The sequence below is a fragment of the Zootoca vivipara genome, chromosome 6 (assembly GCF_965207765.1).
Source record: "Zootoca vivipara chromosome 6, rZooViv2.hap1.1, whole genome shotgun sequence".
NCBI classification, from domain to species: domain Eukaryota; kingdom Metazoa; phylum Chordata; class Lepidosauria; order Squamata; family Lacertidae; genus Zootoca; species Zootoca vivipara.
Window position 1 is genome coordinate 88,458,223 of NC_142589.1, and position 20,489 is coordinate 88,478,711.

Genomic DNA, 20,489 nt, shown 5'->3' on the forward strand with positions numbered 1-20,489 from the left:
TTCTCCTTTGCTTGGCCAACAAGGGCCAGTGTTTCCCAAAAGAACCCGTAAGGCTGGATGATTTTTATTGCGGTATTTTTGTGGAGAGGGGGGCAGAGCGTCCTGCTTCAGAGGGGGATAAGGATGCCTGGAGTCAAGAGTCCACTTACAGGATGGTCTAGAGAGCGAGGTCAGCTCATGTTGGCTTGGGTCAATGAGAGAGGCGAAGCCCAGTCACAGGCCAAGGTCATGCAAACGTGGAAATCAGGTTCCCAGCAAGGTGTCACAATCAGTCGAGAAGCCGGAAAATAGAAATTGTTCCAGCAGCTTTCCCCAGTACTAAAGGTTTTTATCCAGGAGCCTGCTAAGTCCCTCTCTAGGGACAGCTGGTTGGCCACCAGAGCTATCTGAGTTGTGTCTACTCATGAGGAAGCATCTCTTCACAAATAGCCCTTTATTCTTGATGAGGCCCTGGCTTTCAGGGTGACTTTTTAGACAGGAAATCTCAGAATTGTAGCTCTGCAAGAAGAATAAGGGGGTCTCTGAGTGCCATTAACAAACAACATTTTCCAGGATTCCTTGCAGGAAGCCATGACTTTTCAGAGTGATAGGATGTGCTTTTTAACAGTACAGCGCTATGGGGGCCTAAGTATGCAAATACAGGAGGTATGTTTTGGGGTTTGTTTGTTTTTTGTTTTAAGAGAGGGGCCAAATGGTTCAGGAGCGCCTAAAACAAAACTGGTGTTGAACTTGACTAGTTGGGAGGCCGCTGGAAGAAGCCCCGGATAAAATGAAATGTAAGGTAAGAAAATATATTTGTTTATTGAAAACTGGCTCAAAGAGTTGGACTGTAGAAGCTTCTCGGCTCTAATTCTACAGTAGAAAAGAGTATAACCAGGGATGTATAACCTTGCTGTAATTCTGCAAAGGTGCACACAAAAGCTGGAGAATGCAGCCACAGAATCCAGCTCCCTAAGAACCTCAGGGTTCCCTGGGGAGGTCATAGAATTCTGCCAGAAGCGGAAACTGACATTTCCGCAATTTGCGTGTTCTTCGGAGGTTAGGAACGGAAATCACACAAGCTAATACAAGTGGTATTTTGCTCTTTTTAAATAATTTTTATTAAGTTTTCTATTTTACAATTTAAAATATTCATTAAACAACCTTAAAATGTCAGTGTCTTCCCTTCTTCTCTTTCCATGGTTCATTTTACATATCATAAATCCTTGCATATTTTACAGAAACCATATCATTCACTATTCCATTATTATATCCATTAAAACTTATTTACACTGTTGAATTTATCTTAATGCTGCCAGCGTTTCCAAGTATACACAATTTCCCCCCATATATTCAGTAAACTTTTTCCAATCTCTAAACATATGTTCTTCTTCTTCTCTTATTCTATATGTTAGGTCCGCAAGCTGCACATATTCCATCAGTTTAAGTTGCCATTCTTCTTTAGTTGGGACCTCACTCATTTTCCATTTTTGGGCTAACAAAACACGGGCAGCAGTAGTGGCATGTCTTTCTTGACAACTGAGAATTTCCATCTGAATTATCCCCAACAAAAAGGACTGGGTTTTTTTTTTGGAAATGTACTTTTAAATATTCTTTTCCAATTCATTATAAATTATTTCCCATACAAGTGGTATTTGCAATGAATTATTATTTTTTTAGTCCACAAACATCACATAAATAATTTTCTTCTGATGCTTCCCTTCCGTTGTGATTAATTACACAATTCATTACTTCCAGGCTACAGCAAATAGCGAAAGAAACAACATGGGTTTTTTTCCCCTAGAAGCCTAACTGTAGCAGAACAGGAACAGCACTGTTTGAGACAAACCCAGGACAGGACGAAAATCACTTCCTTTCCCTGCCTAACCAAGCTTTCATTTGGGAGTTTCTAGCCCTCATGGCTGCAAAGAAATATACTCGAAAACATGTGGGCAATGTCGGACATAACCTCTAAAACAGAGGAGGAATTGCTTAGTGAGGTGTCCAGTGGGCAGAGGAAGGATGGACTCAATGAGCCTTAGGCTGAGACCCTCTGCATGAATCATAGAGTTGGAAGAGACCACAAGGGCCATCCAGTCCAACCCCCTGCCAAGCAGGAAACACCATCAAAGCATTCTTGACATATGCCTGTCAAGCCTCTTCTTAAAGACCTCCAAAGAAGGAGACTCCACCACACTTCTTGGCAGCAAATTCAATGAGGCCCGCTGCTGACTGCAGGCACTGGGGGTAGGGAGTTGGGCTTTTCTGAGGCTTATCACGGAGAGGGCGAGAAGAAAGCAGGCCACCCTCTTTACACTTTTCACTTGCTCTCTTGCAAACAGCACCGTCATGCCTTTCCCCCTCCCTGCTCAGTGGGAAAGAAGCAGTTTGGTCCACACACATCCAGCCCTGTCCCACATAACCACCCCCTATTAAGTCTCCAAATGCCATACAGGGGAGAGCAGCAGGAAGAGAGGGTCACAACTCGTCGGCCTGCTCCAAGACCCCCTTGCTGGGCTGGCCAGACTCTGCCCAGGCCGTGGATGCCAAGCTGTGTTCCCTGGGGCCTTCAAGTCCCTCCAAGTGCGAGTAGGTGACCTCGTGCAAAGGCTCGGTGCTGTTGCTCACCACAGCCTCTCCTGCGTCGTGGTGCCTTGACAAGACGTGGTGCCTAATGACCAGGTTTTTGAGGGTTTCATCCTGCTCCGTGTGGCCTTTGTGGGCGTATTTGGTCCAGAGGGGTTTCTCAGGCTCCATGGAGCTCTGGTCGGCTTCCTTTGCCATGGGGTAGGCAACCCTGGAAGAAGCATCGTTGTTGAGGGACCTGGAAAAAACTGGGAAGAGGGGGAGAAAGGCAAGGCATGAGCGCCATGAGGGGTACATGGGCTCGATTATCTTATAATTTTGAAGTGTCAGGCATAGCTCTAGTGGCTTTAGCCCAAACGTAGCAGAGTTTTCCTGCACAGCGCAGAAGCTAGTTGAGGTGGAAATGACTAGTCGGCTAGACGCAGAATAACTTTATAGGATTTATTAAAAGAAAATAAAACCAGCAGAGTTTCTGCATACAAAGCAAAGCAAAATAAATCCTTACTCTCTCTCTCTCTCTCTCTCTCTCTCTCTCTCTCTCTCTCTCTCTCTCTCCAACCATATGCAGCACTCCTACTCCTAACACCCACAAGAAACAACTGTGCTAGCATTCCTAGAAAACAGAGTTGAGTGCTGGTCATTAACCAATCAGAGAGTTGTTGCCAGGCCAGGCAGACCTTGGCTTTCTTCCAAGAGTAAATTGACACTGCCTTCAGTTAATTGTGTGAAGCAAGAATCTGTAAGTTTTCCATGAGAACCAATTATCAGAAACCAAACAAGGGCTCAGAAATTGAGGGGCCTGCATTTCAGAGAAGCGTAGAATCGTAGAGCTGGAAGGGACCCCAAGGGTGATCTACTCCAAGCACCTGCAATGTAGGAATCTCAACTAAAGCATCCCTGACAGATGACCATCCAACCTCTGCTTTAAAACCTCCAAGGAAGAAGAGTCCACCACCTTCCGAGGGAGTCCGTCGCCCTGCCAAACAGCTCTTACCCTCAGGAAGGTGGCTATCCTGTCGCCTCTCAGTCTTCTGTTTCCCAAGCTAAACATACCTAACTCCCTCAACCATGCCTCATAAGGGTTGGCTTCCAATCCTTGTATTACGTTGAACTAATCTGTAATCGTTTGGAAAATGATCATCTTGGAACTTGAGGAAATAATAATAATAATAATAATAATAATAATAATAATAATAATAATAATACCTCACCCATCTGGCTGGGTTTCCCACCCATCCTTTGCTGAAAAACCTCCAATGATTTGGAAGCTCAAAATTAGGTATGTTTGCCATTAAATAGGTACTGAATCATTCCCTCCCCAATCCCTAGCTACTGGACACAAAACAAGAAGTTCTGTGCATCAAATATTCAGTACCTCTGGCAATTAACTGTGTGTGTGTGTGCGCTCGTCAGCCACTCATTTTCTCCCAGCCCATCGCTCACCTCTCACAGGTATGAAGTCTCCTTCCAACTCTGCTTTGTTGTGAGTGAAAGGTCTGATGGAGGGGAAGACGATCAGGGCAAAGGAAAGCAGCAGGACCTGAAAGGGGTGGGGGGCAGAAAGCAGAGTCAGGTGTCTGTCTTAAAAGGTAAAGTTAAAGGACCCCTGACAGTTAAGTTGAGTCGCAGACGACTCTGGGGTTGCGGAGCTCATCTCGCTTTACAGGCCGAGGGAGCCGGCGTTTGTCTGCAGACAGTTTTTCCGGGTCATGTGGCCAGCAGGACTAAGCTGCTTCTGGTGAAACCAGAGCAGCACACGGAAATGCTGTTTAACTTCCCGCCGGAGTGGTACCTATTTATCTACTTGCACTTTTTGGCGTGCTTTCAAACTGCTAGGTTGGCAGGAGCTGGGACTGAGCGACGGGAGCTCACCCTGTTGCAGGGATTCGAACCACCGATCTGATCGGCAAGCCCAAGAGGCTCAGTGGTTTAGTCTTAGTCTTAGTCGTGCCCATTAACTTCCACAGGCCCACTCTTGAGTAGGACTTGGAGCCCGGCAACCTCTGAAAGGCCATGGGGTCTCTCTCAATCATTGGCCCAAGCTGCACAGACTCATCCAAGCCTTGACTCATCCCAAAACCTGTCTTGAAAAGAGGCAGCGGGGAGGGGGAATAGGCCAGCTTCTTTGACACCCACATGACACCACCCCCACCACATACCGCAATGCAAGTGCCTGTTTGGGCTGCCTTGCCGCTTGACTGCATCACCAGTCCTTGGAGTTTCTTCAGTTGCTGCAGGAGGGACCTGGGAAGAAATTAGGTGGATAACTAGGGATGGGTGCATTTCTGTCCATTTCGGTGTTCTCGCATTTCTATTCTTAAATTCAGTCCTCCATACTTCCTACATCTGCGCAGGTACAAATGTCTTGCGGTCTCTCTCCATCCACCCCCCCCCCACCGTGAGCTACTGCTTCCCGGTTTGGGGAAAAAAAACTACAATGGAAGCAGGAAACGACTTACAAGTTCTGCTTCTCCAAGTGAACGACCTTCCTTTGCAACTCCTGGTTCTGAGCTGTGCAGGCGGACATCCTGAAAGACGGCAAAGCAGGTGAGTAGGAAAGGATAGCAAGAAGCCCGGCCACCCCCTAAAAATTCCTTAAAACTTGAAATGTCCTGTTGGCTGAGAAAACGAGGCGGCAAGATCTATGCACAAGGAGCAGAGAGAACCGAGTGTAAAGCTTCCATTGGTGCCAGCGGCAGATTCCCTTTCCAATGCAAGCGACAACTTCGCAGGAGGGGTTTTTGTCAGAACTGCAGCTAGGGAGTGGCAGATTGGTCCATTTGTGTCTCTGTCTGAATCAGAGGAGTGGGGAATGCTTTCTCAGGCAGATCAGCTCCTTTCTGAAGAGGAGGAGGAGGGGGGAGATTTGCCCCCTCCGTTTTCAGCGGTTTCAGGAGCAGAGAGAGACACAGACACTGAGTAGCTTCAGCAGGAGTTGCCTAGTTACGAGATAACAGAAAGAGAAACAGAAGGGAGGGAACAGCCAGCAGAGAGGTCATTAGAGAGTGGGGGGGACACCCTCCCCAAGAACTAGGGGGTCCATCCGTATTAGAGGACAAAGAATGCAGAGAGGAGGAGGAGGAACTGCCCATTGGTGCCCAGGATGTTGCTGGGGACAAAAGGGGAAGGATTTAGAGTAGCCAACTGCTCTTCTTGCTTGCAACCAGATGACTGAATAAAAAGGACTATAAAACATAAACTGCTTCTTAATTCTTGTCTGTGAAGTTACTGAAGGGAGGGGAGGACTCTTCACGCCTGAAACTATCTCTCATTTTGCCAGTCCTAATTCGCCACATTTCCCCATCAGTTTGCAATTATTTCATTTCATTTTTTAAAAAAAAGAAGTGCTCTTTAATACCAGCAAGCATTTTTTGTATGAACTTCTCCAAATCTACACCCTTTTGTATGCGATTTTGCCAAATACACACATTCTTGCAAAGCCAATTTCCCCAGTACAATGGATTTTTGTAACTTATGTTCCACACTAATGCATTGACCTGCGCACTCTGTACCCTACCATATGCATTTTTGTGCATGTTGCTTGGCTGGAGAACCGCATCGCAGAATTCCGAGAAATGCAAATTTTGGAGGACAGGCGGTTCACATATTGTTTCAGGAAGTGCAAATCAGGTAGGTATGCCTTTACATGCTAACTGAATCTAATCTCTCTCCTGTTCTTAGTTACAGCATAGGAGAAAAGAGTTAAGTCCCTGTGATCCTTGCCCTGCAGAGGACTTGACTGGATAACCCCTGGAGTCACTTCCAACTCGACAGTTCCCTGATTGTGTGACTTATCCGCAGCACAGACATGCCCCTTGTCTGCTGTATATGTTGTTGTTGTTGTTGTTGTTGTTGTTGTTGTTTTTAAAAAACCTGAACATTATGGAAATGTAAAGAGAAATAAGGTTCTTTTTATCATATGTGGTGGTTGTACTGTAGCAAGGTTACTGGGAAAAGATATATAACAAATCAAAAAGGATGTTCAAAATAACTTTTATTTAAAAAACAACAACCAGAAGCTTTTCTTTTAGGAATTATAGGGACAGAATTACCTAAATTGTATAGAAATTTATTTATGTATGCGACTACAGCAGCAAGAATGTTACATGCCCCAAAGTGGAAAGAAGCAGAAGTCCCAGCTAAGGAAGAATGGATGCAAAAACTTATGGAATACGCAGAAATGCACGAAACTTACCAGAAGAAGAATAAATCAAGATAACAAACTTTTTTTATAAAAGAATGGAAATGGGTTTATTTAATATTTACAGATATTTGTAAACGGATAAAAACATTGGCAGGATTATTATAATAACCTGCTGTTTTACAAGAGCCGATAATGAAATGAGCAAATTAAATGAACTTGGATATGCAGAAGATTTTAAGAAATAAATTTAACCTGAAACTTTATTATGAATCGGCTTATTTATGTTGGTTAAAGGATTGGATGACACTGCAGAACTCAGTTTTACTAGATTTGGAAGGTTTCGATAATCGTTTTGGGTGGCATGCATACCTGGGATATGAGAAAGTTAAAAATCATAGAGGCTTCCTGAACCATGCTATAAGAAAACCACTATATAAGGTATGGGAAAAATATAAAGATATATTGGAACCCAAAACTCCCTGGTGGCTATCCCCTTTGGAGGCCACAGCAGTGAAAAAAACAAACAGAAGCAAACTGGGCCAAGAAGAAAACAACAAATTGAAAGTGAAAAAATCGAGAAAATAAAACATCACCTAACGGGCTGGCTACAATATTATCAACTAAACGAGGTGTTTTAGATAGATAAGAAAAAGGGTTTTGCAACAGAATAATAATAAGTAGACAAAGAATTACTACCAAATAAGAAAAAGTAATATCTAGAATGTATAGGCTTCTTCTAGAATAGGAGGTGAAAGAAGTAATGATTAAGTGGTCGAAAGATTTTGGTTAAAATATCTAACTATCAGCATGAGAAAGATTATGGAATAAAGAATGGACATTTATGGCCTGTTATACAGTTAAGGAAAATCTTTTGAAGATGTTTTACAGATGGTATATAGCTCCCAGCAAACTATCCAAAATGTATAAAATGAGATCTAATACGTGCTGGAGATGTAAACAGGCAGAAGGGACACTAATTCACATGTGGTGGGCTTGCAAAGAAAACTAAGAATTTTGGGGATGCTATATATGAGGAATTGAAAAAAATATTTAATCAAACTTTCATAAATAAACCAGAAGCCTTCCTCTTAGGCATTTTAGATTCAGATATTCCAAATGAAAAAAGATAATATTCTTATATGCTACAACAGCAGTAAGAATATTAATTGCCAGAAATTAGAAAGGAGAATTAGTACCAACAAGCGAGGATTGGCAGGATATATTATTTGAATATCTTGAACTGGCAAAAATGACAGAGGCAATTAGAAGACAGCCATACCAAAAGTTAAAAAAGGAGTGTGAAATTTATAAAGAATGTTTATATTAAAAACAGTGCCCTCAAGTTAAAATCTTTGATTAATTTGATTAATTTTCACAAACCACAATATGGATTATAAGTATAGTGTTCAGATAACAGAAGAAATGGCAAAATTATTAAAGAAGCAGTTTATTAAACAGATAAGACAGACCTGCTTTGAGGAAGACGGAAGTCTATTGGGGAAGATAAGGAACTGGGAATCAAAAATGTGGTGGCATAAGTTCTTTTGTAAGAACGTATGGATTTATGGATGTATGTATGGTTTCTTTGTTATTATTTTATCATTTCTGTTAATTTCTTGTGTGTGTTTGTTGAGTAAGAAAACTAATAAAAAGCATATTAGAAAAAAGAAAAAAGAAATAAATTTTAGAAACCACAGAAAGAGGGGGAAGGAAGTCAAATTTTGGGATGTCAGATTGATTGTAAAACCAACGAAATGTATGAATATGGAAAGTATAAATAAATAAATAAACTGAACTAAACACTAAACTCAAAAATCTCAACTTTCACATCTACTTTTCCCCTTCCTTATCAGACTATGAATAAATTCTACTGGAAGAGGGAGCAGAAAGATGACGTACCGGCTCTCCAGTCCATCAATATACTCTTTCTTCTTCTTCCGACTTTCCTGCGCCGACTGCTTGTTCCGGATCTTTCGGCGAATCTTCTTGAGGACTCTCTCCTCATACTGCAAGGTGCAAAGGAAACAGCTTAACAGCTGGATTCTAGTCATGGGGCTACTAACTAGATTTTTTTTTTTTTTTGCAACCAGCTTAAGGTAGGCATGGGAAAATAAGTCCATTTCAGTTTCTTGTTTCCCCCGCTTTCTGTACTGTATTTTTGTATGGGTTTGTGAATTAACTCGTGGAAATTCACAAATTGTGGTAGAAGGATGCAAAGGACCTTCCTCTCCCAGCTCCAGCTTGGTGTGATACTCACGTGTAATAATCTCAGGCAGGCAAGCAAGCTCCAATAAGAAATTAATGAGTCTCTGGCAGTTTTGTGTACATTTATTTACAATTTACATAATGGGTAGGCAAACTAAGGCCTGGGGGCCAGATCCAGCCCAATTGCCTTCTAAATCCGGCCCGCGGACGGTCCAGGAATCAGCATGTTTTTACATGAGTAGAATGTTCACTTTTATTTAAAATGCATCTCTAGGTTATTTGTGGGGCATAGGAATTCGTTCATCCCACCCCCCAAATAGTCCGGCCCCCCACAAGGTCTGAGGGACAGTGGACCAGCCCCCTGCTGAAAAAGTTTGCTGACCCCTTATTTACATCCAGAGAGCGGCTTCGGGCCTGCCGCCCTTAGCTACGAGTCTCCGCCCGTCACAGCATGAAGGACGCCAAAGTCCAGTCCTTCCTCTCTTACACTTCCATTGCATTTTAACCCTTTCAGCTCTTCTGGTTCGAGAAGGTGGGTGAACAACCACCACCACCACCCCGCTATCAAACGAAGATCCCTCTAAACCAGGGGTTTGTTGTTGTTTAGTCATTTAGTCGTGTCCGACGCTTCGTGACCAGAGCACGCCAGGCACTCCTGTCTTCCACTGCCTCCCGCAGTTTGGTCAGACTCATGTTGGTAGCTTCGAGAACACTGTCCAACCATCACGCCCTCTGTTGTCCCCTTCTCCTTGTGCCCTCCATCTTTCCCAGCATCAGGGTCTTTTCCAGGGAGTCTTCTCTTCTCATGAGGTGGCCAAAGTATTGGAGCCTCAGCTTCAGGATCTGTCCTTCCAGTGAGCACTCAGGACTGATTTCCTTAAGAATGTATAGGTTTGATCTTCTTGCAGTCCATGGGACTCTCAAGAGTAGGGGTAGGCAACCTAAGGTCCAGGAATCAGCATGATTTTACATAAGTAGAATGTGTCCTTTTATTTAAATGCATCTCTGGGTTATTTGTGGGGCCTGCCTGGTGTTTTTACATGAGTGGAATGTGTGCTTTTATTTAAAATGCATCTCTGGGTTATTTGTGGGGCCTGCCTGGTGTTTGTACATGAGTAGATTCTGTGCTTTTATTTAAAATGCATCTCTGGGTTATTTGTGTTAATCTGTTCGTTTTTTTTCTTCCAAAATATAGTCCAGCCCCCCACATGGTCTGAGGGACGGTGGACCGGCCAATGGCTGAAAAAGGTTGCTGACCCCTGCTCAAGAGTCTCCTCCAGCACCATAATTCAAAAGCATCCATTATTTGGCGATCAGACTTCTTTATGGTCCAGCTCTCACTTCCATACATCACTACTGGGAAAACCATAGCTTTAACTATACGGACCTTTGTCGGCAAGGTGATGTCTCTGCTTTTTAAGATTCTGTCTAGGTTTGTCATTGCTTTTCTCCCAAGAAGCAGGAGTCTTTTAATTTTGTGACTGCTGTCACCATCTGCAGTGATCATGGAGCCCAAAAAGTAAAATCTCTCACAGCCTCCATTTCTTCCCCTTCTATTTACCAGGAGGTGATGGGACCAGTGGCCATGATCTTAGTTGTTGTTTTTTTTGATGTTGAGCTTCAGACCATATTTTGCACTTTCCTCTTTCACCCTCATTAAAAGGTTCTTTAATTCCTCCTCACTCAAGTTGTGTCATTTGCATATCTGAGGTTGTTGATATTTCTTCTGGCAATCTTAATTCCGGTTTGGGATTCTTAATTCCGGTTTGGGATTAATCCAGTCCAGGGGTAGTCAACCTTTTTATACCTACCGCCCACTAATGCATCCTTCTTGATGGTAAAGTTTCCTTACCACCCACCAGTGCTCGATGGAAGGAGGATTCAGCTTGTGCAGTAGAACCCCCTACTGCCCACCTAGAATCCTGAATCACTCACTAGTGGGCTGTAGGGGCCAGGTTGACAACCCCTACTTTAAACACTGCCTGCCTCCTGGTTGCATAGCAACCCCCTCAATGTCATCTATCTCCTCCCCTCCCTCTGCCTGTGAGCTTTCCGAGTCTGGGAACTCTTGGTGAAGAGGGGCTGAACTACTAGCCCACTCCTGCTCTGGCTGTGGCTGCAATTCCTCGTCTCCAGAGTCGGACTCTTCCCAGGCGTTCGATTCAGCCACATCCCTGACATCAGGTGAGGCAGGCAGGTGGGACGAGGGGTGCCTCTGGTCGGGATAGCAGCTGCGGAGGTGGCCCCATTTATTTATTTTTGTGCCTGTGGCAATTGCCCTGGTAGCCCCACCCCACCCCACTACACCCCTGGGCCAATGGCCCATCTAAGCCAGCATCCTGTCCTCATAGTGGCCGCCCAGATGCATGTGGGAATCCTGCAAGCCAGAACCGAGCACAAGAGCCCTCTCTCCTCCTGTGCTTTCCAGATACTGGGGGCATTCTCATTGAGGCATCTGGTTGGCCAATGTGAGAACAGGATGCTGGTCCAGCCTTTGGCCTGATGTAACATGCTCTCCTTACGTCTGGTGAAATTGCTATGTTTGCCGCACCTTGGTGAGAGGCAGCTGGGTGGGTAGAGTCACTCCTTCCTTGGCCAATAGCTTCTTCTCATCCTCGGTCAGGACCAGTTCCTGGCAGGTCCCTGGGGTTTGTCTCAACAGCGAGGGGTTCATGCCTTGCTGGTGCTGTGACATGACAAAGGGGGCACATTAATCAAAGCCGAAGATGGATGCTTACTAGGTTCTCCAACAGAAGACAATTCTGTAAAAGCAAACCAGGATTTCTCGGAAGCCTCGCAAAAGCTTTAGCCTTATGGAGAGTCTCACCATCTCACAGCTGTTTGACAACAGGAGGTCCTTTATGGTCAGGGTGCACGAATTCAGCTGGGGGGCGGCTTGTTCCTGCCGCTCCTCTGGGTAAAATCCTGCCTCCCACATATCTGCAAAAGAGGAAACAAACCGCTCAGAGCTGCTGCATTTAAAAAAATGGGGGCGGCATATAAGAGGTTTTTGGCATTACAGTATTACAATGTGGGATCTTTGGATTTTTTTTAAAAAAAAACAATTAATTAATTTTATTCCCCCCCCCCCCAAAACAAATAATCATATATACAACAACTCTGGGGAAGGGCTTGAAGAGCCCCCCCCCAAAAAAACTTTTTGGCATCATGGTATCACAGCGGGTGGCCTATGAGAGTAATTGGAGGGATTAAAATGTTTTTAGAAAAAATGAAAACGGTAAACAAAAAAACCCACAAAAAAACAAAGAGCAAGCAGCTCGGCAGGAGATCAATAGGAGAAGCAGATCTTTTTTTAAAGTGCATTAAGTTTATTTTAAAATGATTCCAAACGATTTTGGAAGGAGGAGCCACAGGTGAGCCATGCCTGTTTAGCATACATAACTCTTATGCTTTCTGCTGATCCAGAGGGGTGGGACTCGAAACAATGGGTTCAAATACTAGAAAGCAGATTCAAACTAAACATTAGGAAGAACTTTATGACGGTAAGAGCTGTTTGACAGTGGGCTGGGCTACTTCGGAAAGTGGTTGACGGGAGGTTTTTAAAGAGAGGTTGGGTGGCCATCTGTCAGGGATTCTTTAGCTGCGATTCCTGCCTTGTAGGGGGTTAGACTAGATGACCCTCAGGGATTCCCTACAATTCTCTGATCCTAAGCAATGCGCTTAACACCAGGTCCTGGAGACCGAGGACACTGCCCTGGCTGCCCCTTTATTTGGTGTGGGATTCAATCACATACTGACAGATTCAGGTTATGCAATAGAAGTTGGCTGCCAGGTCTTGGAGGAACCTGCTCCCTCGAAAGGTCAGACTTTTTAGAGATAAGGAAAGTGACAGGGCCAGAGCAGCAGTTGCTTTGACGCAAACGGTCATCTAATCTCCCTGCAAACAAATCAGGACGAATGCTGAAGAAATAAGCCCTCTGGAAGCACCTGAAGAGGAGTGATGTCCACTTTCCCTTCTGTTTTTCGATCTGTTTGCTCTGGTGCAAAAAGAAAGCTCACAGGGTACCCCTCAGCTTGGCTTATTTCTGGCTTTGCAGCCCAAATGAAAAATGTGCAAGCCGGCAGATCGTAAGGAGGCTCAGCCCATAAGCCTTGCTTCCCACCCACCACAATAATGTATAGGAGATCTCCTGGCAGCAACACCTGCAAACTGTTGCTGTGCAGAGACAACTACACCACCCAATGTTCAAGATCAGGTTTTTCTCTTTCTGAGCTTAACTCGGGAGAGGAAGCCTAGCCGTGGAGAGGAGTGACTCAAGCAGGTAGGGTAAAAAAAAAGTTAAAGGATCTCTGGACGGTTAAGCCCAATCAAAGGCGACTATGGGGTTGCGACACTCATCTAGCTTTCAGGCCGAGGGAGCCGGCGTTTGTCCCCAGACAGCTTTCCGGGTCATGTGGCCAGCAGGACAAAACCACTTCTGGCGCAACGTGACGGAAACCAGAGCGCACGGAAACGCCGTTTACCTTCCCACCGCAGCGGTACCTATTTATCTACTTGTGCTGGCGTGCTTTCAAACTGCTAGGTTGGCAGGAGCTGGGACAGAGCAACGGGAGCTCACCCCATTGCGGGGATTTGAACCGCCGACCTTCTGATTGGCAAGCCCAAGAGGCTCAGTGGTTTAGACCACAGCACCACCTCCTACTCTAAGCAAGGAACAGTCGGGACCAAAGAAATAAGCAAGGTTTTTGATTGATCATAAAGAAATTGAATAAACAAGGTCTGAAGGAGGAGGAGGAAGAGGGAGAAGACATTTGATTAGTTAGATCTGCAACATTTTTTTTTAATATCACGTGATGTATAAATTTTCTGAAATAAATAAGTCAACGAAACTGATGTGGATGATCCAGCGATACCAACTTTTTAAGGCAGCTTACACCCACTTTGGGAAAAGCTGGTCTAGTGAAAGACAAAGGGGTCACTCACTGAAGTCTATAGACACCTCCGCTTCTCTCAGCTCAGCACCCGGCCCTTTCGGAACCAGGAGGTAGGAACGGTAAGCCAGGTCACTGTGCGAGCCTCCGTCAGAGTAGGTCCCAGGGCTGCCCGTCGGCACATAGTGAGGGGGGCTGTCCAGTTGGTCAGAGCTGGGGTCCTCAGAGAGGCCGCTGTCGCTGGCCGCCGGGGACCAGCTCGGGGAGTCAAGGGTGGCATCTGGGGCCCCCAAGATAGAATTGATGAAATCCTCGTTCTCTTGAGCTTTCAGCAAACACTGTAAGAAGACAGGCAAGTTGTTTGTTGTTTAGTCGTTTAATCATGTCCGACTCTTCATGACCCCATGGACCATAGCACGCCAGGCACTCCTGTCTTCCACTGCCTCCCGCAGTTTGGTCAAACTCATGTTAGTAGCTTCGAGAACACTGTCCAACCATCTTTGACTGTGTCGACCACAGCAAAGCATGGCAAGTTCTTAAAAAAATACCTGCCAAGTTCCTCTCTGAAAAATAAGGGTACCGGACCGGAAGTAGCGTACCGGAAGTAGCGCTGCCGCCATTTTGGAACTGGGCGGAGCATGCTCAGAAGTGACTTTTGATGCTGCTGTGCCCAGTTCCAAAATGGCCGCCACACCAGACGTCGCACTGCAGCCATTTTGGAACTGGGCAGAGCAGCATCAAAAGTCGCTTCTGAGCATGTTCCGCCCAGTTCCAAAATGGCCGCCGCGCCAGAATAAACCTGGGAAAACAAAAAAAATCGTTTTTCCGGCTGTGGACAGCCAGAAAAACGGGGGTTTCCCGGGGAATACAGGAGACTTGGCAGCTATGGCCTGATCACCTCACCTGTCTCCTGAAAAATCTCTTATGTGGTACAAGAAGCTACAGTTAGAACTGGATATGGAACAACTGATTGGTTCAAAATTGGGAAAGGAGTACGACAAGGCTGTATATTGTCTCCCTGCTTACAGGTATTTAACTTATATGCAGAATTCATCATGCGAAAGGCTGGACTGGATGAATCCCAAGCTGGAATTAAGATTGTCGGTAGAACTATCAACAACCTCAGATATACAGATGACACAACTTTGATGGCAGAAAGTGAGGGGGAATTAAAGAACCTCTTAATGAGGGTGAAAGAGGAGAGCGCAAAATATGGCAAGGAGTCGGTGAAAAAGGATGCCTGACCTCCCTGTTGGTGAGAGAGCTTTGCCTGGCCAATGTCTCACCACACCGTGGGCTGTATTCAGCGCAGGAGTGGACAACCAATGAGCCAAAGTGAGGCAAGCGCCTTGGGTGGCAGAATCCACCAGGGCTGCAGATCTGGCCTCCAAGGATTGCATTGCCCGCTGCCGCAGTGGCAACAACAGCTGCGATGTATGCGCTCCTTGCATCTGCCATCTCCTCAGCACCCCCCTTCATGCCACCTCCGCAGCAGCTTCTTGGTGAGCTGGAGGTGCTTCTGGTCTCCTATCCTTGCCCCCAATGCTTTTTTCCCTGGGGGTATACAGGGGTACGCACAGGGCCATCTTAAGTATATCCGGCGCCGTGGTGCAAAGATCCCTCCAGCGTGCCCCCCCATTTCCCAGAGTTGTCGACCTTTTTATGGCGCTGCCAGCAGCTTTGAGGGGCTGGAGGAGGCGGGCAGTGGCTGGAGGGCGGCTCCTCCAGTGGGGAAGAGGCGGAGGCTCTGGGCGCAGGGCTGCTTCAGCAAGGCGGGCAAGCTGATTCCGGGAGGCACCGTGCACAGCCTCCGCCTCTTCCCTGGGGCCCGTGCCGTGGTGGGCACGGCAGGTGGAGGCTTTGGACATGGCGCTGCTTCGGCGCGGCATGGCGGAGGCGGGCGAGGGCGAGGGCAGCGAGCTGATGCCAGGAGGCTCCGTGCCCAGCCTCCGCCTCTTCCCTGATGCCCTCCAGAACTTGGTGCCCTGGTGCCCTGCGCCACTTGCCTCTATGGGCAAGACGCCCATGGGTATGTATACCCCCAAACATTTTGCGAATCAAAGTTTGGCCTTATTGAGGGGCAGTATTTCAATATGAGTCAGAAAATGAGAGTACAGTGGTACCTCGACGTACGAACGACTCAACAACTGAATTATTCGACTTTTGAATTGGGGTAATGGCCGCGCGCTTACGAATGTCTCGACATCCGAAAGCAAACTGCGGCGGTTTTAGATAGGGATTTTTCAACTTACGAATTTTTAGATAGGGTTGCTTCGACTTACGATTTCCCCCCGTTTCCAGTGCAACCCTATGGGAAACTGCGTTTCCAGTGGGGTTTTTCGGCTTACGAATGTTTCGACCTACAAAGGTGCCTTCGGAATGGATTACATTCGTAAGTCGAGGCACCACTGTACCCCTAAACATTTTTTAAGGGAAAAAAAGCACGCTTGTCCCTAATGTAGTTCTTTATTCCCCCTTTGTTCTGATGTGGATCTTCACTTTCGCCTTCCAATTTTGTGCTTTGCCTCAGGTGCCAGAATGTTTTGGGCCGTCTCCGATTCAGCGGAGCACTAAGTAGTGCCTTGCACAAGTCGAGCAACTTCTATTCCACAACAGGTCTCTCTCGCCCCCCCCCACCTGGACCAACCTAAGCCTGTTCTGGGTTTCCCCTCGCTCAACTCTCTAAGTCTAGCTGATTTGGGGAAGGGCATGGGGTGTACGCCTAGGGGGGGAAGAAGATGAAAATCCTGTTGTACAAGCAGAAGCTGCTCACGCATTTCTTTAGCGGAATACCACACAATACATTTAAAGAATATGTGCCCCCCAAATAATAATAATAATGGGAACTGTAGTTTAAGGGTGCTGGGTGTTGAATGGAAAACTACATTTCCCACTATTTCCTTGGGTGGGGTGCCGCAGCTGTTCAAATTCATGGTGTTACAGAACTGGGGGGTGTCCCCCTAAACACTAAAATTAATAAATGCTAGGATTTTGGGGTTATTAGTGATAGGAAGGGAGAATATAAGCTGCAAAGGTATTCCTGGGTAGCCTGGCCAAACTAGGGCTGTTAAGAGAGCCATCCTGGGTGATTAACAAGACAATGGAACTTTTTGCACCAGTTGTGACTGGAGACTGGAGATTTGGAAGGTTGCCTGGGTAAAACTGCTCTGGGGGAGGGCAAGGGGCTTCTGGGAAGAAGGAGGAGGAAAGGAAGGGAGATCCATCTTGGCGATGAAGGAGGAAGGACTGCCTGCAATGTTTTGGGTCACATTGTAAGATCTGTACCCCCTCCGTGCAGACTGGGGGTGGAAATAGGTGAATAAACCCTAAAAGCACAAGAGTCTTCACAGTGTCTTCTACTCCCCAAAGGGGAGACTCTGTGTTGGTGCCTGTGACCCCATGCACTCTGGCCACTGCTTTGCAGAGAGGGGCTAGACCAGGGGTCCCCAAACTAAGGTCCGGGGGCCGGATGCGGCCCAATCACCTTCTAACTCCGGCTCGTGGACAGTCTGGGAATCAGCATGTTTTTACATGAGTAGAATGTGTGCTTTTATTAAAAATGCATCTCTGGGTTATTTGTGGGGTATAGGAATTTATTCATATTATTTTTCAAAATATAGTCCAGCCCCCCACAAAGTCTGAGGGACAGTGGACTGGCCCCCTGCTGAAAAAGTTTGCTGACCCCTGGGCTAGACATTGAGCTTTTGTGGTGTGGGTGTCGCCTGCAAGAGTGATCCTGGGCTGGGCTGACCCTTTGAGATCCCCTCCAACCCTACTGTTCTATGATTCCCTCTCTGCTTCTGTGTTGCTACAAGCTTTTACACTCACACTGTCTTCTGGTCCCATCCAAGCTGTCGCCGTTGACCCAATCTCCACACTGCGAAGGACCCCATCCTGCCGATCAAAGAGGAGGTCCAGCAGCTCCATGCTGTCAAGGCTGGTGGCAGTCATGTCTGAGAGAGAGAGAGAGAGAGAGAGAGAGAGAGAGAGAGAGAGAGAGAGAGAGAGAGGAGTCAGCATGGCCAGAAGCTCAGGATTGTGGGCCACATCCACAGCATTCATCACAATGCAGAAATAACAATAACAGTAATAATAACAATTTATTATTTATACCCCACCCATCTGGCTGGGTTTCCCCAGTCACTCTGGGCGGCTTCCAACAAAATATTAAAAATACTATAAAACATCAGATATTAAAAACTTCCCTAAACAGGGCTGCCTTCAGATGTCTTCTAAAAGTCAGGTACAGTGGTACCTTGGTTTACGAACTTAATCCGTTCCGGAAGTCCGTTCTTAAACTGAAACCATTCTTAAACCAAGGCACGCTTTCCCTAATGAGGCCTCCCGCCGCCGGTGCCCTTCCACCGCTCGGCTTCCGTTCTTAGACCGAGGTAAAGTTCGCAAACCGGGACACTACTTCCGGTTTTGCGGAGTTCTTAAACCGGATAGTTCATAAACAGGGCTGCTCTTAAACCGAGGTACCACTGTAGTTGTTTATTTCCTAGACATCTGATGGGAGGGTGCCACTACCGAGAAGGCCCTCTGTCTGGTTCCCTGTAACTTCGCTTTTCACAGCGAGAGAACCGCCAGAAGGCCCTTGGCGCTGGACCTCAGTGTCCAGGCAGAACGATGGGGGTGGAGATGCTCCTTCAGATATACTGGACCGAGGCCGTTTAGGGCTTTAAAGGTCAGCACCAACACTTTGAATTGTGCTCGGAAACGTACTGGGAGCCAATGTAGGTCTTTCAAGACCGGTGTTATGTGGTCTTGGCGGCCGCTCCCAGTCACCAGTCTAGCTGCCGCATTCTGGATTAGTTGTAGTTTCCGGGTCACCTTCAAAGGTAGCCCCACATAGAGCGGTTTTTCAGAGGTTGTGGCTACCTGAAAACTCAGAAGGAATCACCAGAGAATGAGCTGTTACTCCTTCCCCACCCGCCTTGGCTCCTGCGATGTCCAGCTGCTCTTTCGACATGGCCTTGTGCCATCTCCGACAGGGTTTAGAGAAGCCATTTCAGTTAAGGGTGCTGGTGTCATAGCTCAAAGTGCCAAGCTGAGCTGGTTACTTAACTGCAGCAAGACTCTTCTCTCCTTCCCCGTTGTTGTGGCTACCATTCTCCCTGAATGCAGTGCTGAATTGAATAAATTGAAATTGGAAAAGTATTGGTGCCAGGGGCGGATCTGCTATGAAACTAATGAAGCTTAATCTTCAGGGGCCCTAATCCCAGAGGGGCCCCAGAAGTGACATTAGTTTACATTGCTTTAAAAAATTGGGTCCAGTAGACCCAATTTGAGTCAAACGACTGAAATGGATTAATTTTTTTTTGTACAGATCTCAACAATCCCAAAGTTTTGAGCGTCAGTTGCGCAAGTTTTGTAAAGGTGGAGTGTCGCGATACAGCTAACTTTACGCAGAGTAGACCCACCAAAGTTAATGAACATGGCGGATTAGGGCTGTGCCCAGTGTTAGTCGTTCTCCGCTCAGACCCACTGAAATTCATGAGCGTGATTAACTTAGGTCAAGTAATTCCAGTAGGTCTGTTCCAAGCAGAACTAAAATTGGAAGCAACCCCTAGGTTTGTTGGTTTTGATGGGTCTACTCTGAGCAGAATCTGCAGGTTGTGGATCTGAGCTAGACGCAACTGTTTGCTGTTTGCTTGCTCAAGCGGCTAACAGGCTTAATCTCCCCTCCACCCTCCCCTCTCCATCCTGACCTTCGTCCTCCTGTTTGCATTGCTCAGGTTTCCAAAGATGGCCCAGGTTGGGTCAAACGGTGGCGGACGTGGTGGTGGTGGGGGTCTGCAGCAGGGGGGAAGCCAAATCATGCCACAAACCAAACTGCACCAACTCACCCCAGCCGTGTGTTGGTGACTTCGGCCTCCTTCAATGTGGCTTTTGCCAAGCGGCCTTTATTCCAACTTGATGGTGGCCTCTCTGGCTTCGTTTTTCTCCTCCTGTCTCACTTGGGTCCCTCTGCCCCGAAACCTTCTTCCGCTGTGTAGCAAAGTTTAAACTCCAGCTAAACAAAACAAAAAAAACCAGCGTCAGGGGATTATAAATCCCTCCCCTTGTCCAGTCCACCAATGGGACCAAAGACTGGTCGTTGATGGGCAAAAAGAAGGAATCAGCGTCGCTGGGTCAAATTGAGTAACCGTTATCTAAATAGCTTTTGACCACCACCCCCCACACCCACACCTGCTCCTTTCCAGTCTGGAGTGGGCAGTGAGCCCATAGGTGCAAAGTCCTCTCTTGGGCTGTGTCGCATGGCGAACTTTTACCTAGATTTCAAGAATAGCTTCCTCTCCCTGAAAAAGAACAGCATGTTCAATAATTGCCTTCTAGGGTCAGCCCCCCCCCGCCCCCCGCGCATGTGCCCTTTTTATTGCTATCAGGACGGTCAGACACAATCTTTCTTTCGAGGTTTTCAGCTTCATTGGAAAAAGCAGAAGAAAAGAAACAATAAGACCAAGGAATACAGAAAAATGGATAGTAGCCCTCACATACCCAATTGATCCTGGGACCTCTCTTTTAATACTGTTTGAGGCTGCTAAGGTTTTGGGGTGGTCACACTGCTTCATTACCACCCAGTGCCTATTCTGTAATTTCTTGCTGAAATCTCATAGCTTTCTACGCCTCAAATGTTCTGGTTTATTTTTGTCCCGCTTCTTTTGCACTATAACGTTTC

At 46.4% G+C, this 20,489-nt stretch overlaps 1 protein-coding gene across 1 annotated transcript; it reads right to left on the minus strand.

The window, feature by feature from the left end:
* Nucleotides 1-1,089: 1,089 nt before the first annotated feature.
* Nucleotides 1,090-19,802, minus strand: CREB3L3 (cAMP responsive element binding protein 3 like 3). Its single transcript, XM_035120607.3, has 10 exons — nucleotides 19,657-19,802; nucleotides 17,636-17,760; nucleotides 13,860-14,145; nucleotides 11,742-11,854; nucleotides 11,466-11,600; nucleotides 8,609-8,715; nucleotides 5,025-5,093; nucleotides 4,725-4,809; nucleotides 4,009-4,105; nucleotides 1,090-2,813 (listed from the first exon to the last, which is right to left on the minus strand). Exons 2-10 carry the CDS (start codon nucleotides 17,756-17,758, stop codon nucleotides 2,458-2,460), a joined length of 1,371 nt encoding a protein of 456 aa, XP_034976498.2. The 5' UTR covers nucleotides 17,759-17,760; nucleotides 19,657-19,802; the 3' UTR covers nucleotides 1,090-2,457.
* Between the last annotated feature and the right edge of the window lie 687 nt (nucleotides 19,803-20,489).